General features: G+C 42.6%; 2 protein-coding genes across 4 annotated transcripts in view; one reads left to right on the top strand and one right to left on the bottom strand.

Annotated features, from left to right (window-relative positions):
• Positions 1-45: 45 nt before the first annotated feature.
• Positions 46-8,432, top strand: blm (BLM RecQ like helicase). Of its 2 annotated transcripts, XM_083973703.1 has the most exons (22): positions 46-361; positions 1,183-1,243; positions 1,334-1,958; positions 2,055-2,190; positions 2,982-3,085; positions 3,202-3,316; positions 3,412-4,073; positions 4,260-4,436; positions 4,539-4,657; positions 4,765-4,878; positions 5,006-5,104; positions 5,204-5,352; positions 5,449-5,555; positions 5,961-6,121; positions 6,247-6,442; positions 6,524-6,714; positions 6,823-6,967; positions 7,060-7,259; positions 7,354-7,549; positions 7,634-7,756; positions 7,870-8,074; positions 8,173-8,432. In XM_083973703.1, exons 1-22 carry the CDS (start codon positions 267-269, stop codon positions 8,363-8,365), a joined length of 4,173 nt encoding a protein of 1,390 aa, XP_083829829.1. In that variant the 5' UTR covers positions 46-266; the 3' UTR covers positions 8,366-8,432. The 2 variants fall into 2 exon arrangements, with proteins under 2 accessions (XP_083829829.1, XP_083829828.1); XM_083973702.1 differs by having other exon boundaries at positions 1,183-1,958.
• Positions 8,433-13,286: 4,854 nt separating this feature from the next.
• Positions 13,287-23,125, bottom strand: part of frmd5a (FERM domain containing 5a) — a gene marked incomplete at its 5' end in the record, with an annotated part of 60,669 nt that continues 50,830 nt past the window's right edge. For both annotated transcript variants that reach the window (XM_083973348.1, XM_083973349.1), the window contains 10 exons: positions 13,287-14,066; positions 17,202-17,308; positions 17,519-17,587; positions 18,566-18,640; positions 19,599-19,690; positions 19,809-19,872; positions 20,547-20,635; positions 20,790-20,877; positions 21,838-21,961; positions 22,694-22,791. In XM_083973348.1, the coding sequence (XP_083829474.1) occupies positions 13,480-14,066; positions 17,202-17,308; positions 17,519-17,587; positions 18,566-18,640; positions 19,599-19,690; positions 19,809-19,872; positions 20,547-20,635; positions 20,790-20,877; positions 21,838-21,961; positions 22,694-22,791 (1,393 nt within the window). In that variant the 3' untranslated portion in view covers positions 13,287-13,479. The remainder of the gene's footprint in view (positions 14,067-17,201; positions 17,309-17,518; positions 17,588-18,565; positions 18,641-19,598; positions 19,691-19,808; positions 19,873-20,546; positions 20,636-20,789; positions 20,878-21,837; positions 21,962-22,693; positions 22,792-23,125) is intronic.

Here is a 23,125-nt window from a genome sequence, read left to right as displayed (position 1 = left end):
GCGCAAAATCAATCCGTTGTTTGTCTCCTCCATACCACACCACTAGAGAGAGTAGCCGCTGCGGTTAAACGATGCAATAAGTAGATAAAAGCGACAGAGTGTGATGAACTTAGCTTCGTTGGCGGGACAAACACGGTGCGGACCTCCGGTTACTCGTCTCCTCTCGTGTCGCGGGCGATGCTGAAGGAAGCGGCCGCTTTTTGTATCAGGCAGCACGGGCTGCTAGCGGGCTAACACTCGCTAGCTCAACTTCTTCTCCGACAACAATGTCCGGTTTTCCTCAAAATAATTTGAAGGAGCAGCTGGCGAGGCACAGCAATGCTGCTCAGAGCAAGTTGTCACTGTCCAAACCCAAAGCGGGGTGAGTATACTGTGAAGTTAAAACTACAGCAGGAGGGAAACGGTGAGCTAACAGTTACTTAACTTAGCTAGCTGCAGCTGTCAGATGTTGCTGCACCTATCATCAACACTGTAGCTGTGTTACCTGTGTTCAAGGTGGCTCATTGAACCGAGTCCACAACTAGTTTCACATTGCAGTAGGAACAGTTTCACTTCACCTTAAAGCCAGTCTGCCACAAAATGTCTAATAATGACCTGACCAGTAACTTTGAGTTCCCCAGAGATTGTATTTGGTTTACTGTGTTTGGAGTTTGCATCATTGTGTTAATGGGTGCTGCACTGGTACCAGTGATTAATGCGGCATTTTAGTGTCTGTTCAAGTAAGAGACAATGAACAACAAGCCTTTAAGTACGTCAGCAATGATTTTTATAATACTGACCTGATGTAGCTGCAGGCTCCACCATGTGCTGCTGATGACCTTGTATTTAAATGAAATGTGACACTGACAGGAAAATTATTGTAATAAGTTAAATTTACTCTAGTAATGGTTTTATATTATGTTTAATTAAACTATCACTTTTTCAAATTAAAAGAAAGGGTTTAATGAAGACAATTATTGAAATTGCCTGTTCTATAAATCCATAAATTTTCCTATCTATGGATATTCTCATTCATCCAGGTCATTGTTCTTTTCTGGGCAAATTGAATTGTAGGCAACTGGACTTGTATTTGTCCGTTTCCTAATATAATGTCCTCCTTACCCATCTAAATATTTCAACATTGTGCACCTACTTTAAACTAGTCATCCCATATTCCTAATTTCATGCCTGTGTTTGTTTCAGGGCCTTTTCTTTCAAAAAGAAGTCCTCGCTGGGTACAACAAAAGTGGAAGTCCCCTCCAAGGTAATCAGCTCAAATGTTTTGGCAAACAGGAATGTCAATGTCCCTAAGAACAGTTTGGTGACTAAATCTCCTTTGACATTTTCAAACAAGCTTGAGAGACCTCAAAAGTCAAAAATCAACAGCTTCTTCCCTGTAAGTTCAAAAGGCAAGTCAGACTCCATCGCCCCGGCCGGCGACTGTGCTCCTGCAGGCCAGACTCATTCAGGAGTGTCCGGTATTAAGGTGACTGCAACTCCAACCCAACATGACAGCAACTTTCAAAGCCCTTCAGCGAATCTTGATGCATCTCTTGGATTCCCAATGGATGACTGGGATGATTTTGATGACTTTGAAACTCCAGCTAAAGCAAAAAATGACTCATTAAGTTTAGACAAATCAGGAAACGGCTCCAAGCAAGTTTCATCTCCAAGGGAAGAAAACCCCAAATTCGTAGCGGACCTGAACCCTGATGCTTCGGTTACAACTCCAGACTTGGGCAACTGTTCAGACAGGATGGGCTCTTCCAGAAATAAACAATCCTGTGTGGAAACTAAAGAGCCGACTGTCAACAAAGCTGCACTTTCAACAGGACCTAGCGCCAGTCTGGACACAGAGTTTTTACTGGATGATTATGAGGTTAAAATGCCCAGAAGACGTCATCTTCACCAGAAGCCTATCATCAGCGATAGTGAAGACGATGACAATGTTGTGTCTGAGCCTGCTGAAGAAAATACAGGTAACACTGTTGTTGTAGCTGTATATTATTTTTACATTGGAGTGCATTGACTTAATCACTGACAGTTTCAAATTTCTCTCTTTTTTTGTGTTTTAGACAGTAAGAAAAAGTTCATTGACCCATTGGTGATCGAGCTTGACGACAACTCGGAGCCTGAAGACGACCTAGACTACATTCCTCCTTCACCAGTCCCAGAAGCAATCTCTTTTACTTCTTCAGTTATAGAGACAAGGTCCGTTTTCTCCGTTTATTATGCTGTAGCATTCACAGGAGTTGTTGTGTGTTGTGTGTTGTGTGACCATTAGATAATTCCTAATTTATACTGTAATGAGTGATGGCTGTATTCAATAACACACAGTTACACAGATCTACTGCGCTGTTAAATATGTACTCTACTGATTTAGCATTGTGCCCCTTCAACATTGATCCCTAACTCATCTTTGACATATTGTTTGAGTTTCACATGTTGGTATAAAACCATGTTACTTTTAATAGTACTATAGGAGCCACACACGTTTATTTGTCTGTCTTTTGGGGTTTTCGTCAGGTCTCTCTCCACGGGTGGCAGTATAGCGTTTTCTTTATCATCACGGTGCAGGAAGTCAGGTGACGCATGGGGTGGAGGATCATGCGGTTTTTACCGCTCACCACGCTCACTCCTTTGTTTTCTAGTCACAGCACTTAGTTTATTAGTTTCTTTTGCATTAATTCAGTAATATTTTGTTGTAACCTTTTTGTTTATTAAATGGGAACCTCACCCAACCTGGACCGACGCACTGGACAGTGTTTATTGAACGCGTCAAAAACAGTCTCCCACTCCCATGCAGAGTGACTACAAGAGGGCAGGATAGTCGCTATACGTACAGTGATAGTGGTTTGTGCATTTTTAGTGCCAAGGATTCATATCATTTGTATAACAGTAATGTGAATCATAACAACGTCTTCCTTCTTTAATTGCATATTCTTTTTGACCTGGATGTCACATTTGACCTAAAAAATCATTTTGAAATCTATGTCAAACAGATCTAAATCATCTGATACTGAAAGTAGAGACAGCCAAGTGTTTTCAAAGGGACCCACCATGACTCCATGTGAGCTTCCTGACCGCCACTCAAAAGACAAGACAAGTGGGTGTTTTTCTGATTTGTACAATCCTTGTTACACAGTTAATTCTTTAAATAATGTCTCTGTTCTTTGTCCTTAATGATTAATTTGTTCTATTTTTCTTCTGATCGTGTCTCAGAGGAGCAGCTTTTCAGTCTCATGGAGTCCATTTGTTCTCTGGTTGATTTGATCCCTGAACACGAACTAATAGGTCTGTCTTGTGGAAATGACCTCTTACTGAAAAGAGCTCAAAGGTTTGCGTGTTAATTTAAGTGGAAAATCTTATTATAATTCATAATATTTTAATGATACCTCAGTAGGACTGCACTCATCTGCCTCTCTCCTCCAGGAAGAGGATTCTTGCAACTGGAGGCGATGCTTTCTTAAGGACACAGCAGCCTGACAGCACTGTTCTTTCTGAGCCCAGCAGCATAAAGGAACAATTTTCTGTGAGCTGTGATACATCTAGTGTCATGTCATCACGCAGCTTTGCCCCTGTGGAGTCAAAGAAACCTCTCGAGATCAGAAGGTCCTCAGTGAAGTCTGTGGACTTTGACTCTGATACCTGTGACAGTATTGTCAGACCCTCGCACAGTAAAGACAGCTGGAAGTTATATGAGGAAAATGAGAGTGTCTGTGACTCTCCATCTACACGCAGCTTCTCAAAACCATCTTTTGATTTTTCTAAGAAAGCTAGCACAGACTTGGACGGCTCCGATCTTTTCTTTTCACCCAAGACCCCAGCGACTGTTGTTCAGAACAAATCTAATGCTCCAGCAGCCACAGAACACATAGAAGACGACTTTTACCTTGATGACTTTGACATAGATGACTTTAATGACTCGGACATCCCCGATTACTTTGATGAACCTCCAACTTCGTCAGCGTCTGGAAAAAACACCAGTGCTGTGACTAAAACAGTGAAAGAAGGGGGGGCAAGCAAGTCCTCCTGGGAGAAGAAACCAACAACACCTGCATCTGCCCCCAAACCTTCAAAGATCTGCTCCCCTGGTAAGTCAGCATGGCACAGACGCATCGTATTTACCAATCGTTTCAGAGCAGAAAAGACACAATCTTTTGGGTGGGCTGTGTAAAGAAAACTCAAAATTCAAATTATATGTTTGGAGTTTATGTCATACTGAAGTTGTTTTGGAGGTTTGTGGTGCATTTACTACCAGTTTATTTTCTCCTTCGCAGAGCCCACCTTCAGAAACCCAGCCCATGATCGATTTAGAGGGTTCAACTTCCCACACTCACAGGAGATGATGAAGATCTTTCACAAGCGTTTTGGTCTCCATCAGTTCAGGTTTAATCAACTAGAAGCAATCAATGCAACGCTTCTTGGAGAGGACACGTTTATTTTGATGCCCACAGGTTGGTAGACATCACACATGACAAAAACACACAAGGCAGTGAAGTGGCTGCCTGAAGTAGTTGCAGTAAACATGTCTAAATTTCTAATTGATGCATTTGCAGGTGGTGGTAAAAGTTTGTGTTACCAGCTGCCGGCGTGCATATCACCAGGAGTCACTGTGGTCATCTCCCCACTGAAATCGCTCATTGTAGACCAGATCCAGAAACTCACCACACTGGATGTGAGTGTCGTTTGTTCCTGCTGCTCTGTCGGTGTGACGTCATTACCGTATAACATGCGTGTTGCTCAGAAAGCACATTGTTTATTTTGTGATGTCACACTTTTCAGATTCCAGCTACAAGTCTGTCTGGTGATAAAAGTGACAGTGAAGCAGGAAGGATTTACATGCAGCTCTCCAGGAAAGACCCCATCATCAAACTGCTCTACGTCACTCCTGAAAAGGTGGGGAAATTGATGAATCAACAAGATAACACTCACAGATATCAATATTTAGAGATATTTAAAAAAAAAAAAATCTGATTTATTTTTCTTTATAATCATATTTGATGCATCTTTTCCTCTCTTAAAGGTGAGCGCAAGTCACAAGCTGATCTCCGCCCTGCAGAACCTGTATGAACGGGCTCTGTTGGCCCGGTTTGTCATAGATGAGGCCCATTGTGTCAGTCAGGTGTGTTCCCCTGCTTTTCCTGTATACATAGTCTGCGGTGTGCTTTTATTTTTGCCATAACAGCCATTTTCAATAATCCCATGACCTTGAATTTTTCAGTGGGGCCACGATTTCCGTCCAGACTACAAGAGGTTGCATGAACTGCGTCAGAAGTTCCCCAACGTGTTGATGATGGCTCTGACCGCCACCGCCACCCCCCGCGTGCAGAAAGACATCCTCAACCAGCTGAACATGACTCGACCACAGGTGTAGGTGTTTGAATTCAGACTCTCTTTTAGATTTTTTTGCTGGATTTTTGTTTCACCCAACAGTAACTGCATATTTTCCATACAACGTGTGTTCAGGTTTACCATGAGTTTCAACCGAACAAATCTGAAGTACGCCGTGCTGCCTAAGAAACCCAAAAAGGTGGACGAGGACTGCATTGGCTGGATCAAGAAGCACTATCCACGTAAATAATTCAGTAGTACTTTTTCTCATCCAGGTTCATCCTGTTTTCAGAACAGTGTTTGTGACTGTTTTGTTGGATCTTCAGCTCAGATTTGTACGTGAACTCATTCTGAAGTCAGTCATGTCTGAGGGACAGTTTTTTGCTAATTTTTGCAAATTATATCTGCCTGCAGTCAAGACATTTTCTAATTAGATAAATGATTGCACCTCATATGAAAAAGATGCTGTTTCGTTACTGCATGTCATTCCATTCTGTTTTACTGAAGCATGGTTAAAACTGAAGCTTGTATCATGAGCAACTTTGCATCAAAGTGTTTTGAATTATCCCACTGGGACATACTTGGATTGATCTCAATCTCTCTTTAAATTTGTTTTGCATTTATTGAGCTGCATCTGTGTGTTGCAGGTGACTCCGGCATCGTGTACTGCCTGTCTCGTAATGACTGTGATGCCATGGCCGAGAGTCTTCAGAGAGCAGGGATCTCAGCTCTGTCGTATCACGCAGGCCTGAGTGACGGTGACAGAGAATATGTGCAGACCAAGTGGATCAACCAAGACGGCTGCCAGGTGAGGTCACCACTCATAACATAATAAATATAGCTCACAGATACAAAGGTAACATTCTGCAAACCAGCAGCTGTTTGAAGCTTGAGTGGAGACACATTGTTTTGCTGTTACTCTTTGTCTGGCAGGTCATCTGTGCCACCATAGCCTTCGGCATGGGCATCGACAAGCCTGACGTGCGCTATGTGATCCATGCCAGTCTGCCTAAGTCAGTGGAGGGTTACTACCAGGAGTCGGGAAGGGCCGGCAGAGACGGAGAAATCTCTCACTGTGTCCTCTTCTACTCGTACTCAGATGTCGTCCGCATCAAGAGGATCCTCAGCAGTATGTGGCAAAAATAATAACAAAGACTTTGCTCTAAGAATGTTTTTCTTTACTAATTTCCTCTTTTTTTTGTCACAACAGTGGACAGAGAAGGTGACAGACACGCTAAGGCGACTCATTACAACAACCTAAACTGCATGGTGCAATTCTGCGAGAACTTGATGGAGTGTAGAAGAATTCAGCTGCTTGCCTACTTCGGGGAATTCAAGTTCAACAAAAACTTCTGTAAAGAGCATCCTGACGTCAGCTGTGACAACTGCACCAAACCCAACGTAGGATCACGTCTCATCATTTCTTTCTTCATTTATTTACATAATCAAAAACCTACCTGTCTGTTTCCAGCTGTTGCTCAGCTTTTATTTGGAAATTCTTGTGTGCAGCAATACAAGATCAGAGACGTGAGCGACGATGTGAAGAGGATTGTGAGGTTTGTCCAGGAGAACTGCGAGAAAGTTGGAGCGAGGTTTGGCAGGACTGCTCAGCAGAACCGACTGACGCTCAACATGCTCGTGGACATCTTCGTCGGTACAGTACACGCCTGTGCTTGCGATACAATTTTAGTAAGTTTGAATCTTGCAATTTCATATGGTAAGAACATGTAAGTTTTTTTTTGACAGGGTCCAAAACCGCTAAGGTACAGACAGGAATGTTTGGGATGGGTGGAGCCTACTCCAAGCATAACGCTGACCGTCTCTTCAAAAAACTGGTTCTGGATAACGTTCTGGTTGAGGACCTCTACATCACAGTCAACGGACAAGCTGTGGCTTATATCTCTGCTGGATCAAAAGCCATGAGTGTGCTCTCTGGAAACATGCAGGTAACAAAAGATAACGCTAAAAAATAACTCAATAACTCGTTTTATGAATTCTCATCAAAATATTTAGCACTAAACAATGCTGTACTTGTGCCAGGTGGAGTTCTATGAGACGGAGAGTGCGTCAAGCATCAGGAAACATAAAGCTGCTGTGGCTAAGAACGTCTCCCAGAGGGAAGAGAAGGTTCAGCAGTGTCTGAAGGAGCTGACGGATTTGTGCAAGCAGCTGGGGAAAGCATTCGGCATTCACTATTACAACATCTTTTCCACTGCCACCTTGAAAAAGATATCTGGTAAAGTCTGAAACAATCTTGACCACCTATGTACCATAAACATTTTTTTTTTTGACTCGCCAAACCTTGTTTTTCCCATGACAGAGAGGCTTTCCTCTGACGCTGAAGTCCTCCTACAAATTGATGGTGTGACCGAGGACAAGCTGGAGAAGTATGGAGCGGAGGTTATTCAGGTCCTACAGAAATACAATGAGTGGCAGCAGCCTGGTAAGAAGTGAAGTTTTTGTGTATAAAAATGTTTGCACCCAATATCCTGAATAGGAATAGAATTTTGTTTTTAATCTTAACAGTGTGATATCACTCTTACGTTGTCTCTGTAGCAGAAGAAACTGCGAGTGCTCAAGATGGGTGGATAGACACGACACGAGGACGCGCAAATATCGATTACGATGACGAGGACGACACAGAGTCTTCCACTTATTTCCGTAATCAGCCCGCACAGGGACAGAAGAGGAAAAAAGCGCCATTCTTCAAGTACTCCAAGAAGAGAAAAGGATACGGCAACGCAAACTCCAATTCTAAGGGGTCTGTAGTATCACATTTCCTCGTACGGTTGGGATCATATTTACAGATTCACTTTGTGGCTGATGCCTTGTTTTCTCCTCCTTCTTCTTCCCTCTCAGTCGTGGTTACAACAGCAACAAATCGTGGTCGTCGTCATCCAGCTCCAGAGGTGGAACACAAGCTGCAGGTCGGGGGACCAGGGGCTCAGGAGGAAACGCATCAGCGGGCAGGAGACCGGGCGTCCTCTCCGTCCCGACCCCCCAAACCAACCAGCGGCCCTTCTTGAAGCCAGCCTACTCACACCTGGGCTAGGGCCGTCTCCTGGTACACTACATTCCCAAACTAGCTACTGGTGGTAAAGTGTTTACAGTGCGTCTTCTGTACAGTTATCTCCACTGTGTTTGTCCAGACTTTACATTTGATGTAAAATATACTTGAACTGACTATTTGTGTCCTTTTTGTAATTTTTTCTATAATAAAGATGACATCTTATGAATAACTATTGCTTCGAAAGCATGCTGTGTTGAATTTGTGTTGACCCACAAAGCCACATGAGAAGCCACGTCACATTTTTATTGAATGTTTATTTCAAGTTTGAATAGTTTTATTTAATGGCACCAGTTACAAGGGACTATTGGAGAGAAACAATATTTTATACTGACTTGTACAGAAGGTTACCTACAGTACAAACGGGTTCGGAATGGATCAGACTGAACAAGAACTGGATTTTGGCACATGGATTTATATATTTATATATATTTGTATATATAACGTAATTAAACAGCAATCTCCAATCCCTGGATAGAACGATGCAGAACATAACACCACCAGACATGGATATGCATATACACTTGATGATGTGTATACACAGCTGTGTGAGGGTCTGTCTACTGGGAGCTGGCAGAGGCGCAACAAGCAGACCGAGATGTTTTACGTCTTACTTACGACTATCATCAACCCCAGTTCTACATGCACCATCCGCTTTAATGTGAATAAGAATTTTGGCCAGGGACGAAATTCAGTTTGCCAGTTGTGTATAAGTCATTACATTTTCATCATCTAAACTGGTTGGTTATTTAAATTTCATTACATAATATGAAAGGAGAAAAAAAAAACCTGAAAACTAAATTTGAAGGACAGCCAGTGATAATCTGTAGCCTGGATTATACCATAGATTAATTGTTTCTTGAGGTTTTTATTAAACATCTAACTGACAACTACTGAAAATATGTAGTAGGACACAGATACTGTAGTAGACAGAATAACAAGAACACCTCAAAAACACAACCTCGAAAAACGACCCCAACAAATCCTTAACCTTTGTAAACTGATCACAAGTGTAGGATTTGTTGCTGTGAGGAATTAATGTATTATACCATGCAGGTGTTTCTGTTATCCAGTCCATCACCTGTGATGTTTGCTTGTTTGTTTTTGCGTGGCTGTACCTTCACTCTTGCTTTTCCGGGACGGATGGATCAACTGTTTTTCATATATAAACCATGGATGAAGCTGACACTCGGATCATCAAAAAAAAAAAAAAAAAAAAAAATCACACACACACCCCTGACCAAAACTGTAACCATCTCCCATGAAAGTAAAAAGAACAGTAAAATATGTAAACATGACACAGCAACTGAAATGTAAATGTAAAATCAGGGTTGTCCTGCGAAAACATGCCTGTGAAGACAAATTAAGACAGACATTTTTCAAGGGGTGGGAGGATTGGAGGCTGCACAGTGTACACCACAATCTTAGACAGATGAACACTGGTTTCCCTCTCGGCCTGGGAGATCGGAGGATGGAGCAGTTCTGTGAGTGCGACTGACAGGGTTGTTTTGTCTCGTGTCTCCATTCCTTTATCTTTGCCACTTTGGTTAAACTGCAGAGTTAGGATCCAGGCACACGGAGGAGCAATCTGTCACTTAACAATTAAAACAGCAAAAGAAAACAGCAGCAGAACAAACATCCACACAAGAGGTCTCAGAGGAAAATTGATTTTTTTTCTCCTCCATGTATATAAAATGTTATTATTACTGAATGCAACAAGTGTCTCAGTGGTCAGCACAACAGCAATTTGGTAAGTGGTTTTCTAAGAAACAGAGAGGGTGTATTCATCGTTGGATTTTTCTACGCAAGTTTTGTAAATCACATCTTTTTGCTCTTATTGCTCCTTGAATAATGCTGCCTTTGTCATTTCCTTGTTGCATGTTCAGAGAGAGACCACTGAAGCTACATAATGCTGAGAGATGTGTGGGAAACACCTGTGCAGACTAACCTTTTAAAAAAGATGTCCTGCTAACAACTCGGCCTAGCTTGACTGGCCAGTCATGTTGAGCTTTACGTCCGTAAAAGAAGTAATAAATATGAAGTATGAATGTCCACATACACACACAAATAAAAGTAAACTGCCCACCCTGCTCCACTCCTTGTTAGGAGAAATGTGCTTCATCTTTGCATCTGCTATTTACTGGACGCATCCAAGTGAAAAAACTATTGACTATAACTGTAAATAAGCCCCTTTACTGTCTATGGCAGGTTTTTTGCCAGTGTAGCTCTAATGATTTTTTATTATTATTCCCTCTAGCATCGTGCTGCGCCCTCCACCACAGATCACTACAGTTTGTGAAGGATAATGAGTGGATCCAGCCACAATGCCAAAGTGCATGCTACTCTGTGGTCAGGACGACAACTCGGCCCCGGACTGACAGGCTTGAAATTTACATAGGAGCGAATAAAGAAGGTAGCACCATTGGGCCTTCAGTGGAGCAGCTGCAGGTGCTGGTGTAGGAGGGTGAGGGGTTGGGAGGTTGGGGTGGGGGGGGGGGGCGGGGAAGTAGGAGACTAAACACAAGCAACCCCTGTGCAGCCGTTATTAGACCAAATGCCTTCCGTTCCCACTTGAACCTCTTGATCTCCTTCGGTCTTCTCTACCTCTTTCTCTCATGACATTCCTGTCCACTGTCCCTTTCTGTAAGTCCTGCTTCCTTTTTTTTTTTTTTTTTTTTTTAGCAAAATATGATAAATTGACCATTTTTTAAAACTCTTCTCTGTCTAAACACCCACCTCCATCACCTTGAATCCTTGTTTTGATTCCTACATACGGACATACTAACACTTACGCCTGCACTTGGTACAGGAGGTAGACACTCGGGTACAAAAAACAGATTTTACCCAGAATCCAGCAGCCATGACAGTTATTGCTCCCTGGAGCTATGAGGGTCTGGAGCCTGACCGGCAAGTCAAAGGGCAGATATCATTTGTCAGTGTTGGTTTATTATAGATGTAACGGTATCTGCTCTTATTGTGGCTGATATAGAAAAAGAATCAAGTGAAGAAAGCAAGAAAGTCCAGTCCCATTTATATGTTCATTTTGAAATTTTAGTATGCTTTGTTATTCTGCAGCAAACTCTTATTTTCATTATTAATCAAACTGCCTATTTGTTTGTCGATTAAATCAATGAATTGTTTTGATCATGAAACAATCATAAAATTGTGAAAAAGTAGAAAGTCGTCACAATGAAGAAGCTGAAACTATAAAATATTTAGCATTTGTGCTCAATTATGACAAATATTGATTTGTCAAGGCATTTTCAAGGAAATTATCTGTCAATCAATAAACTAATCATTCAAACTCTACTTTTGTTTTGACATCTCTTTAAATTCACTACAGTGTGATGTTAGGTCTCTACTGTTTGGTGCAGATCCAATACCGGTCAGGCTCTCAGTCGCCTCGACACAGACTCTCCACATACAATAAGATATGATAAACTTATGAAAGGTGAAAATGTATTTTTTGGATTATTTGGTATTTGCAGTGGTGCAATAAAATCTGCAGATTTTATGCTGTACAAATACATGTTTTAAACTGCATGTACGTTGAAGGCTGATTCAGTGCTGGTGGAGTGATGAGACTTGTGATCAGTGTTGAGTGGTTCTGGATAAAAACCCTGTTTTTTTTTTCTTTTCTTTTTTTTGTTTTGTTTTGTTTGTTTTTTTGTCCCCCCTTTCACATTGCCATGAATGCTTCTGACCTTACTTGAAACACAGCGCTAAAAAAGGTATAATTTAATCTTCAATAACAAAATAACATTTCAGTTCTGTTAAAATATACATGGAAAACCTGTCAATATATATTAGGAAACAAACTAATTTGTACAAAAAGTACATCATTACTCTTATTCTAGTAATAATAATAATAATAATAATAATATAGTATGATACATAAACCTAAGAGCATGGTTGGTATGAAACCAAAATAAATCATAAACTCTTCATACAAAGAAATAATTGAAATTCATCGAATTTCAACTTGATGAGAAAATGCAAATCAAATTAATTGGAGAAATAACAGAACAACTGAACAAATGTGCACATTAAAAAGTACTGAATTATTAAAACCATATGAGCATTGCACATCTATCTAGGCTATTATCTATTGGTGCCAGTGAATCTTTGCTCTTCATGAATATATCTCTAACCGCACCTGACACTACTGGCTCACATAACACTATTGGTACTGGTTTATTTGTACTGTATCCTTATAAAACATTAGAAAAACAACTCTGATCTTCACCAGTTTACTTTGTACGCCATCATATACTAAGGTGTAATTGTGTCTGAAAACAATCCTCAAAATTCAAAACTGCTAACAGTCATTGACGTTCTCTGAAAAAAAGGCATTTGGTAATCACCCTGTCTGTTCCCTGTTTCACGGACCTTCACTCTTATTCCCTTCAGTTTGTTCTGTTTGTTCTCATGAGGTGAATCTGTAGTTTGTTTCTCTGACTTCTGACGGGGATGGATCAGTATCAAAAGGTCATATACTACGTGTCCTCACATAATACAGTACGTCACCGCAGAAGGCCTGTCGACTCTAACCTAACTCACTTCAATCTTTTCATCTTTAACAAATCAACTTCCTCGATTACCACTTATCATCTCGCCGCCCTCTCTTATGCAAATATATGTTTAAAAGCGATAAATAATAAATGAAAGCAACATTCATCTGTTGCAACAAAATCTCCCGTTCCTGTAAAAGGAACTGTTTAAAACTCTCCAGTTCTTTGATTTCAGTTTAAATTTTTTTCCTTTGTGTTATTTGAAAAAATAAAATACCTGAAATGACTTGGAAAAGAAACAAAAAAAAAAAACGCAAAAATGTCCTCTGGCTTTGTAGAAAAAAAGAAGAAGAAATCAAGCAAAAAGAGGAGGTGGTTGGTGGGTGGGTGGGGGGGTAAACTCAAAGTGGAGGTGGGGAAGAGAGATCCTGGCCCGGTGTTACCAGGAGTGGTCCAAGCTGTATGTCAGCAGGAGGATGATGGGAGAAGCAGGGTTCATGGTTGGGACGAGGCTGCCCTCCATCGCTCCGGAGTCCTAACCGTCTTCTCAGACCCCCGAACAGGTTTACGAACTCTACGACCGCACTCTCACTTGTTAATGAGCAACCCGCCCACCCAGCGGAGCTTGCAGGCAAACCACCGCCTGAGGGGACAAAAGTATTCGTAATGGAACTGCTCAAATTCGGGGGTCTGGCGGATATCACGTAAAAATGCTATGTCAAGGTCTGACTCGGTGAGGATGATGAGGAGGAGGAGCAAGACAAAGAGGAGTCCAATGGTCACAAGGAGCAAACGCAGGACACTTAAGACAAACTTATTCACCTGTTCCACCTCGCTGAGGGCCGAGTCCCCCCCCGCGCCCTCCTGTGCGGATCTACCGTCCGCACCAAAATCACCAGCTTCCCCGCGCGTGGGGGTGCCGGCCTCCGACTCCTTTTCCTCTTCGATGCTGCAGGGCGCCCCGTTGATCTGGCGTGAGGCGGCCAGCTCCATGCTGTGCTCGGCCACCGGGGTGGGCAGGACGCTGTCGGAGGGGCTGTAGGCCTCGTCCGAGATGATCGCCGTCCTATCGCTGGCGTCTGTGGCCTGGCTGCGGGACCGTGGCATGAAAGAATCGCCGTGGGACACTGAACGCACTGGTGTAGAGTGGGCACTGTCACGTAGAGATTCCAGACCTGGTGGAGGCGTTCAGGGAGGAAGAAGAAGGAGGAAACACAGAAGAAAGAAATATTACTCTATAGGAACGTTATGATGCCACAGTGAAGTTGAGTTTTGACCATTTGGATATATAATTATATCCTATTAAACGTTTGTGCTAAATTATTCAAAACTATGTATGTAAAGCGTGAAATCTAACCAGTTCATCCTTGAGTCCAAGTCAACATTTCTACAAAATTTCCAAAATAAATTCCAACAAGACGTTGCTGAGATATTGTGTTCACAAGAAAGAGGATGGATGGACAACCTGAAAACACAGTTCCTCTGGCCCCGTCTGTCACTGACAGTTACTGTATGTGGTCAGTCATTAGGAATGGGCGATATTTTACCGTTTGCGATATACCGTCAAAAAATTTCCCCACGATAAGAATTTGTCATATCGTGGTAATAACGATAAATTCCAGTTGATGACGTTTTTTCTTTTTCTTTTTTTAAAACTTTATTGTATTCAGATTTACTCCCGTTTGATGACGTTGTGTGCAACCATGCACTCGCAGCCCAGCTCACATGACAGGCACCTGCGTGCAGACCGACCTCTTGGCTCACGTGAAGAACAATAACAAACATGGCGGAAGGCGGAGCTGAGAGCGAGGAGCTCGTTGCTAAACGAGGCTCCAGCATTTGAATAAATGTTGAATCTTTTCTCACATTTCAAACTTGTTTGATTTGAGTCATTACAGTTTTGCAGTACAGGTGAATTGGAATTTTTTATCGTCACTTTTATCGTTACCGGGATTAATGGCAGAAATTATGGTGATACATTTTTTAGTCCATATCGCCCATCCCTATCAGTCATACACTATTTGAGTGTGGCGTTCACAGACACAGCGTACTGAGAGGTTTCTTCTTTTGTTTGTCCAGCAGAGGTCTGTTACAGGACACATCGTCTCCGGTCTGAGAGCTGGAACCTGATCATGCAGTTCCCACAGTCAGGCAGACAGGAGGGAGCACTGTCATTGTACTAAATGATCAGCAGCTGATGTGAAGCCTATATCCAAAAGCACAATATCCACAATGGTCTTATTCGTGTGATATGAAAGGGAAACATCAGCCTGCTCCTGCTGTTTCTGCACAACTGCATATTTCAGGCTGCAGGATAAGTAACAGTACAGTAGACGAGAGCCGCTCTACAGTGTACACGTCAGTGAAGATGAGCTGTAGTTGAGCCCTTTGCTGACGATATCACATTCTCCAGAGTGTCAAAGCCGCAAAATTATACCTTCACTATAAAGAGAAGGGATTAAAATTCAGCTTTTGATGAGAAGGCAATATCATGAAAGGGATATTTAAAAGAAAAAAAACTGCAGGAAAAGTAGGACAGATTATGTCCAGTGAACTAAGCCTCGACTCCTGTCAAGTGAAAGAAAGGAGGCATGAAGGCTGGATGAATGTCAGCAACCATCTTTACTCAGTGTTGATCTGATACTTTGAAGCATGTTTGATTTTTTTCCCCCACATTTTGAGATTTAATTTGAAATACTATAGCACGACTAAAAGAAATCCATAATCCAACTGAACCTACAGCAACCCTCAAAATACTGTATACTGGTTGGAACCAAATATAGCTGCTACATATAGAGTCCTCCAGTCTAAATCAAAATTTTCTCGACAAAAGCAGCAAGACGAATCAAAACTGTCACACGGACGACCATGGAAATAGTGTCACTCCCTCTCTGCCAATATGAAGGAGGCAGAGGACTGATTTAAAATAGAGAAAGCTCCTGGCACATCCATGTAGAGCACACTTCTGGCTGGCTCGGTGATGAGTTTACCTGAAGGTGGGCTGGTCTGAATGTAAGGCAGGGGAGTGCTAGGCAGAGGGGTAGCACTGGCAGACTCCTGCGGCCCCATCAGAGAGGGGTACAGGGGCAGGATGCCCAGGGCCTTGCCCAGCATGCGCGGCCCCAGGCTCAGCACGCGAACTTTCACATCCCGGTAGCAGTGGTTGATCATACGCAGGTGGACGTTCACCCGGGTGGTGATGCGGATCAGACACTTCACCATGGCTGCAGCAGCATGCGCGTGTTTATCCTGTTGTTATGGTCCCAGTCCCGGAGTCCAGGCCACAGTCTCACTGTGTGTGTGTGTGAGTGAGTGTGTGTGTTAGGTTGAAGGTGTTCTGCCTCGGTTGCAGTTTGTGGAGTGTGAGGTGTAACGGTGGGTTTCGGCAGCAGTGCAAAGATCCTCAGCATTGGCCTGGCCTGGTTTGGCCCCACCCAGGCCAGTGACATACATGGAGTAGAAGGACCAGGCTATTTTCAGCCAGGGTATTAATACCACCGTAAGGGACCCAGTCAGCACACACTGGGGGTAGGAAGCTCTCATGGCTCTTGTGAACCCACAGCATGGGACCCTCAATATACAGTGTACAGTGCACCTGCTACTGACCTCTGTTTATTTCAGTGTACACAGAGTTGTGGCACCGAAAGACCAAATCAAAGGAACTCATTGCTTATGCTCAGCCAGGTCCACGCAAAACTGTCTGTCAGAGCCACCGAGACCACCTGGAGCCTGCAGGTGGTATGAATATGTGACGTGATATATATGAATAATGTGTTTAGCTGCTTTTGTGTTGCCTAAACTTACATTCAAACACACAAACACACAAACACACACACACACACAAACACACACAACTCTAACCCACTCTGTCAAGTTTGGAGTGGGCTGACTGACGCACACACCTGCAGCATGCCCCACCAATGCTGTAAGCATGAAATGGGCCAAATGGCTCTGGTTACAGCAAGAGTGTGTGTGTGTGAGAGACACAGAGAGAGGGTGTGTGCGTGTGTGTGTTTTCTTGTGGTAGGGGAAGAGTTCTCACACAGGACTAATTGCTCTCTGATCCATTTAACATTCTGTGTGTCAACTGGTTTATTGTTGCGGTAACAAATGATTCATGAGAGTATCTGAGGAGGGAAACTCTGAACTGCCTCTTGAATGCCAACATCAACTACGACTTACACGTTTTAGTGGATGAGGTTGGTATGTAAACAACACTACACTCACTCTAAAGAGTACTTTAAACACCTTATGAAAACACATTTTCACGGCCAATATGTGATTTATCATTTCTTGATCTCAGTTCTTACCCTCCATGATAGATATGTGCACAGCTCTCCGACGTGTGCGCGGTACACTGCTGAGGCGAGGTCCGTGCGTGATGGATGGACAACTTCTGCTGGGCACAAGGCCAGCCCTGCAGAGACAAACACAGACACAAAGGCACAAACATCACTGCACTGAGAAACAGCACCGAGTGGACGTCATGCTGCAGCGAGTAGGTGCTGCTGATATAAAGACATCTACAGTAGCTTGGTGCCTAAGAAAATGGAGGAAAAATAAACACAAAGAAAGAAAATCTTATCGAGAGCATTCTGACCTCTCCTGAGTTCACATACAACTCTACCTGTGTATTTCTGGAGGTTCGCGTTTGATTTTGGCACTCTGCTCCATCACCTCTTTTGCCACTCGTCCACTGTTATAAAGCACAGAGATGATGCTCAGGATGAGTTTCGCATACATGCACACAGACATATAACCAGGCAACCTGGTGTCACCCAATGCCATGAGAGCCATCACTGCAGTGGATGAGTACAGTGCATGAGCATCATGATTGAATTAACCTGGTGAATTCAGCTCTGTGTAGCTGAATTACCACCAGTGAGACAAATGCACACAGACGTGCAGGCAAAAATATCAAAACAATGGCCATGGTTTGCTCTTCAACACTAAACTCAACAACATTTCATTGACTTGGCTTTAATGTCACTTCATATGGACTAAAATCACCAGACACATATTTTTTCTTCTCTTAAATCTTGAGTGAATATAAATATTATCCTCTTAAAGGGGCAGTTTAAATATATTTTCTCACTTACCCGTAGTTAGTATCTAGTTATGTCATTCCAACCCAGCAACTTCAGGGACACTAGCTGATAGCTACATCTGTTGCTATAATATATTTTGTATGCCTTGTTTACACAAAAATATATATAAATAAATAAATAAATAAGTATATTCTCAGCTTTTGAGATATACAAGTTATGTCACCACTCCAACATTTTTTTTATTAAGTAGTAGTAGCATAACAGACACATTTCTATCTTCATTTTGTAAAGCTGGTGGCAGACATGTCAGAGATAGATTATATCTCAAAACATGTACAAATACTCTGCAGAGCAAGATACCACTAAGGGCAGTTGAGAATAAATTACATAAATAGTGTTCTGTCTATCCAAGGTGATAATCTGTCATGTGACCAGTCCCCTTAATTGTGTCCTCTATCTGGTTAAGTGTCAGTCCTCTCCTCTGGGTAAATGTAGTCTGACGTTACAGCACAGAAGGCCAGGAGGCCACATCCTCTAGGAACACCTCTCTCCACTTCCAGCTGGGGGTTGTCTGCAGTGTCCTGCCCTCCCTCTCATCAGTCATGCTTACTTGTCGTGTACTCTACCTGAAACGGAAACGGCTGCCCTTGAAGAACAGGTTGCCGCTGGACACTGTGCGAACCTGACTTGACTTTTCAAGTCTGGAAGGAGAAAAAAAAAGACAGAAAGAAAATGAAAGAGAAATTGCTAAAGAAAATGTTTAAACAAGAGAAAACAGGGAAGATACGCACTGGCATGATCTTGAAAATAAATAATTTTATTTTTTTGCTAGAATATGGAGATCTCAGATCTCATTGTGGAGACATGAATATACAATATGTAATCTTGTGAATCCCAGAACAAAGCAGAAACTACAGTAGGATCAAATACCCTACTATTAAATAATGCATGTCCTCTCTTTGCACTATAGGCACTGCATCCTCGACATGGCTCCATACAGTATTCAATATGTTTATATTGTCGTAAGTGATACATTAATATTTAATGCTTCATTTTGCTTTCAAGAGGTTTGTGTTACTCTCTGACAGTCTACATCCCTGTAGCCCCCCAGTCTCCTTATTACAGTAACATCTTAATAAGCATGGGGTTGATAAAATATCTGCCACTTCAGGGAGTCATCAGAAGGTCACATCATATTAACTCAAATCAATACGCTTGCCTTGCTCTTAAGCCCCCCTCTCTCTTTCTCACACACTTTCCTCATCACCTGAATCATCAGCTCCACTCATTACTACATCGTCCACGTCCTTCTGATCTCACACTGCCTGTTTCTTTTTCTTTTGTTTTTAAATAATCTCCTTTCTTGATCCAGAAAGAGCACAAGGGATTTGCGCTATTATTCATAGATGGGAGAGGGGAGCCATACCTCAGAAGGAGCACTGAGGTGCTTGCAGTCTCGTGCCAGCGCACACTCATTTACTAAAGGTCAGCAGCTACTCACACCTCATTCTCCCCATTGACAAACAACCCAGAGGGTTTTGTAAGGACACCAAGGCACTGTGACGGTAACCTGCCTGACTGCACTCAAAAGTAACTAAATCATGACAGTGAGGAGGAGCAGTGAGAGAAATTAAATCAAGTTAAATAAAAGAGACTCACTTATAGAAAGCTTGGTTCTCCACTCCACATTTCCAGAGGTGCTTGCATGCCTCCGGAGTGGGTGCAAAGTACGTCAAGATGATCTTTTCGTCCTGCATGAGAGAACGTGCAGGACAATATAATCAACTGATGCAGAAAAATCACTCTTTATGAGAACATGCACTGTGGAGTACTGTATTTTTTCCCACATCCAACAATTCATACGCTCACCTCTCTCTGATTTGCATATACGTGGAACGTCTTGCCTTCGAACTTCAGCTTGGTCACCTCATTCCTGGCCGGGAGAGAGTGCGGCAACAGTTACACATGCAAGCAAGCGCAGACGGAAAACCACAGCCTCTTTAAATATTCATGACAACAACTTTGAGATCACATAAACAGCCACGGACCTCTATGTTTGGCTGACAAAACAAATAACCGATAATATTCCCTGCAGACAAGAGGGGGAAACCTGAGCGCTGCCGAGGGCAAACAAACACAGCCGTTACAAATGCTGCAAACATAATAAGTCTGCTCTCATCATGCAACTGTGACCTTCTTGGTAAAAAGCAAACAGACGAAAAAGTGCAAAAATGCATCATGTTGTTTACACTTTCAATTTTTCAATGAAGCACCTGGTTGAATTAAAATGTCTCCTTAAAACAGAAACAATTGCTCTTGACTGCCTGTCTTGAGCTTCTATCGAGTATCTCTGTGCTGCTGTAATTAGCCATCTGTGCACATGTTGGCCCCCGGCTCTTGTCACAGGTAGAGGCGCATGGAGGAGCTTTGTTGACAGTGACTGTGCAACCAGCTGTAGTGCACATGCTGTTTCTACGCCCTGCTTATACAGCACATATGTCAAATCAGGTAAAAGTAACACCCGCAAAGTGGCGTGTCTGATTTATTACATTGTGCAAATACCCAAGGCCCATGTTCATGTGACAGACACCGGCACATTTCGCTCACCATTTGAGAAAATGAACTCTCTTGTTTCCCTGTAGCACCACAAAACCAAACGGTGTGAAAGCGAGGAAAGCGGGGTTTCCAGACACATCCTGAAAAGCACAAAAAACAATTACAAAACATAACTAAATTAATAATAATCAGGCCCTTTTTTTTTTTTTTTTAGCTTGTGCGGTACTGTATATCCCATCAGAGTATTTCAAGCTGCACACAAATGTGAGTGAGATGTCTAAATATAGTAAAAACCTTGCATGGATGTGGATCAACACCATATGTCTCCAGCATCTGGGCTTTCTGAAGGAAATTTCGCTCTGATGTTTCAGGTGTCTGTCCACTGAGGGAGAGCAATGACACAACAAAAACAGCTGCGTCAGTTTCACATGTGGAAAATTCAAAACGTCGTCGAGGCACAAACACGAATAAATGTCCAATAATACAATACATTAAGAATTTAGAAATACTGAAAGAGGCAAACTGAGTTTATATCAGAATAAATCACACACACGCAAAGACAACATGAGATGATGTTTAAAAGGCAGTTATAGTTTAGCTCAGTTAACAGTCTGGGTTAACACAGGAACAATATATGTTTTCATGTTGCAGCACTGTCTCCTTGGTGGTGAAGGGGAAATGAACCACTAGTGGGCAGCAGAGTCTCATCATTCTCCTTTACAGCATCAAAACGAAACTCTATTCTCTACCTCTATTGTCTCACTGTCTGTCTTTACACATGTTTTGTTTTTTTCTTGGCCTTTATTTGCTCCAGAGAGTTGTATCCGTTACACAGCCTCTTAACTAGTGTACAATGACACAACAGCATGGTGGTTTATTTACTTTAAAAATGATTATTTCAGAGCTAATAAGAATTATTTGACAGAGGTAGACAAGATCAGAGAGAGTGAAACGCTTCATCAGCATCATGTCTGCCCCGCATCATCACTCTCAATATCATGCTCTGCTGCTCTTCCAGTGAAGGCCACGGCTAGTAGCCATCACTAATAACTGTTCAAATAAAGGGCAGCCTATGAAGTCAAGACAATCTGACTGTGTTATCTGAGTGGATAGTGGAGAACAAAGTGCTTTATTCCTCTCTCTGCTCAAATAACTGACAATAATCTGTCTGGCCAACCCAGTACAGACCAATGGTAGCTCATTACCGCAGTCAATTACGTAAAGGTCAAAGGAAGTCTGACTCTTGATCAGCCTGTACACGGGTGCACAGTCTGCAGGTACACTTTGTGAAATGGCGAGAGCTCTTGATAGTGGAGGTGCAGCTGTGTACTTGGGTTCTTACATCAGCTCTGTCTTGTGTATGTCGGCGATCCGTCGCTCCAGCTTCTCTGAATGTTTAGGGAAAAACTGGAACTTGGAGCTGTAACCTTCAGGATGCTTCCCTGGGTCATAATCACCAATCTCAGCTGGAGGAAGGAACAAGAAAAGTTACGACACATTCCAAGACATCCAAAGTTACAACTGACGTCATGATGAGTTTTAGGACTCTGGTTCTTCTGCCGGTGAAGATGGTCTGAACATGTCTGGGATTATTTGTGTTCCTTCATGCCACACTGCACCGCCTCGGATGACCCTGATGCCGATTTCTCTCTGCAAGGAGGAGCTGACCAGGCAGCCCATCTTTAATTCATCAGCCCCTCCTCTGGAGGAACCTGTCTCTCCTCAAACACTGTGCTTTCAGTGATGTTAGCTCTGTACCACCATACCTCATGTCTGTTGTGCTTGTTTAGGTCTTTATTTATAGTGTGCGTGGTAAAAAGAATGATAAGATGCCAGATAACTACTTCAAAGACTTTCTAAGCGAGAACAATTTCTTGCTTATTGAGAGTGTGCAAACCAGTGTGTGATAATACAAAGTACAGAATAATGTTTAGAGCCAGTTTTAGAGTCACTATCGGACAATCATATGCTATGCTCATTACTCTTAGACTTAAACTGTGACAAATTCAAATTATTACAGGCGTACTCTTGGATGAGTGGTTGCTCCGTGTCACCTGATTCAGCTTCTTTCGACATATAAATCTATGTGCTTGACTGGCTGTTTATCAGCAGCTACAGGGCATGGTGAGGCAGAGGTCATGGACACAGTGCAAAGCAGAGAATGGTGTAAGTCATTTCCATCTGTCGCTTCCCATTACCTTGAAGGATGTGGGCAGCCAGCATGGCCGCATCCGAGGTTTTACACAGGAGCCGACCGTGGTAGAGGTCTCTCTTGATTTGCAGGAAGACAAGATACCTACAAAAGGACAAAGATCACACCAGACAGGTTAACTTACTAGGATACCAATGATGATATTCATAAATGCCCACGACCGCTCGTACAGATACATCTCGCAGTGAAAACACAGAGGGAATAAAACAATAAGAAAAGATCGAGAAGGAGCAGCAAAACAACAAACCTGACAAACCTCAAAGGCTGTTGGGTTCAGGTTCCCCACGGGTGGTTTGAATATTTCTTTTTGATTTAACAGAAATGAGGGTTTTGTTTTGGGGAAAAAAGGGTAAGCAGGGCCCCGAGGGAGACGCTGCTACCGACGCTGTGCTGCTCTTAAAGCCTCCAGCCTCGTTTC

The sequence above is a fragment of the Trachurus trachurus genome (genome assembly GCF_905171665.1).
Source record: "Trachurus trachurus genome assembly, chromosome: 6".
In the NCBI taxonomy this organism is placed as follows: Eukaryota; Metazoa; Chordata; class Actinopteri; order Carangiformes; family Carangidae; genus Trachurus; species Trachurus trachurus.
This window is presented reverse-complemented; position numbering and strand designations above follow the sequence as displayed.

What these genes read in the sequence shown, in the direction of transcription:
- blm (XM_083973702.1), top strand. Translation starts at nt 267, where the DNA reads ATGTCCGGTTTTCCTCAAAATAATTTGAAGGAGCAGCTGGCGAGGCAC. An exon ending in TCTTCAGTTATAGAGACAAG is followed by an intron (nt 2,191 to 2,981) that starts GTCCGTTTTCTC and finishes TATGTCAAACAG; the next exon opens with ATCTAAATCATCTGATACTG. An exon ending in TGCTCTCTGGAAACATGCAG is followed by an intron (nt 7,260 to 7,353) that starts GTAACAAAAGAT and finishes TACTTGTGCCAG; the next exon opens with GTGGAGTTCTATGAGACGGA.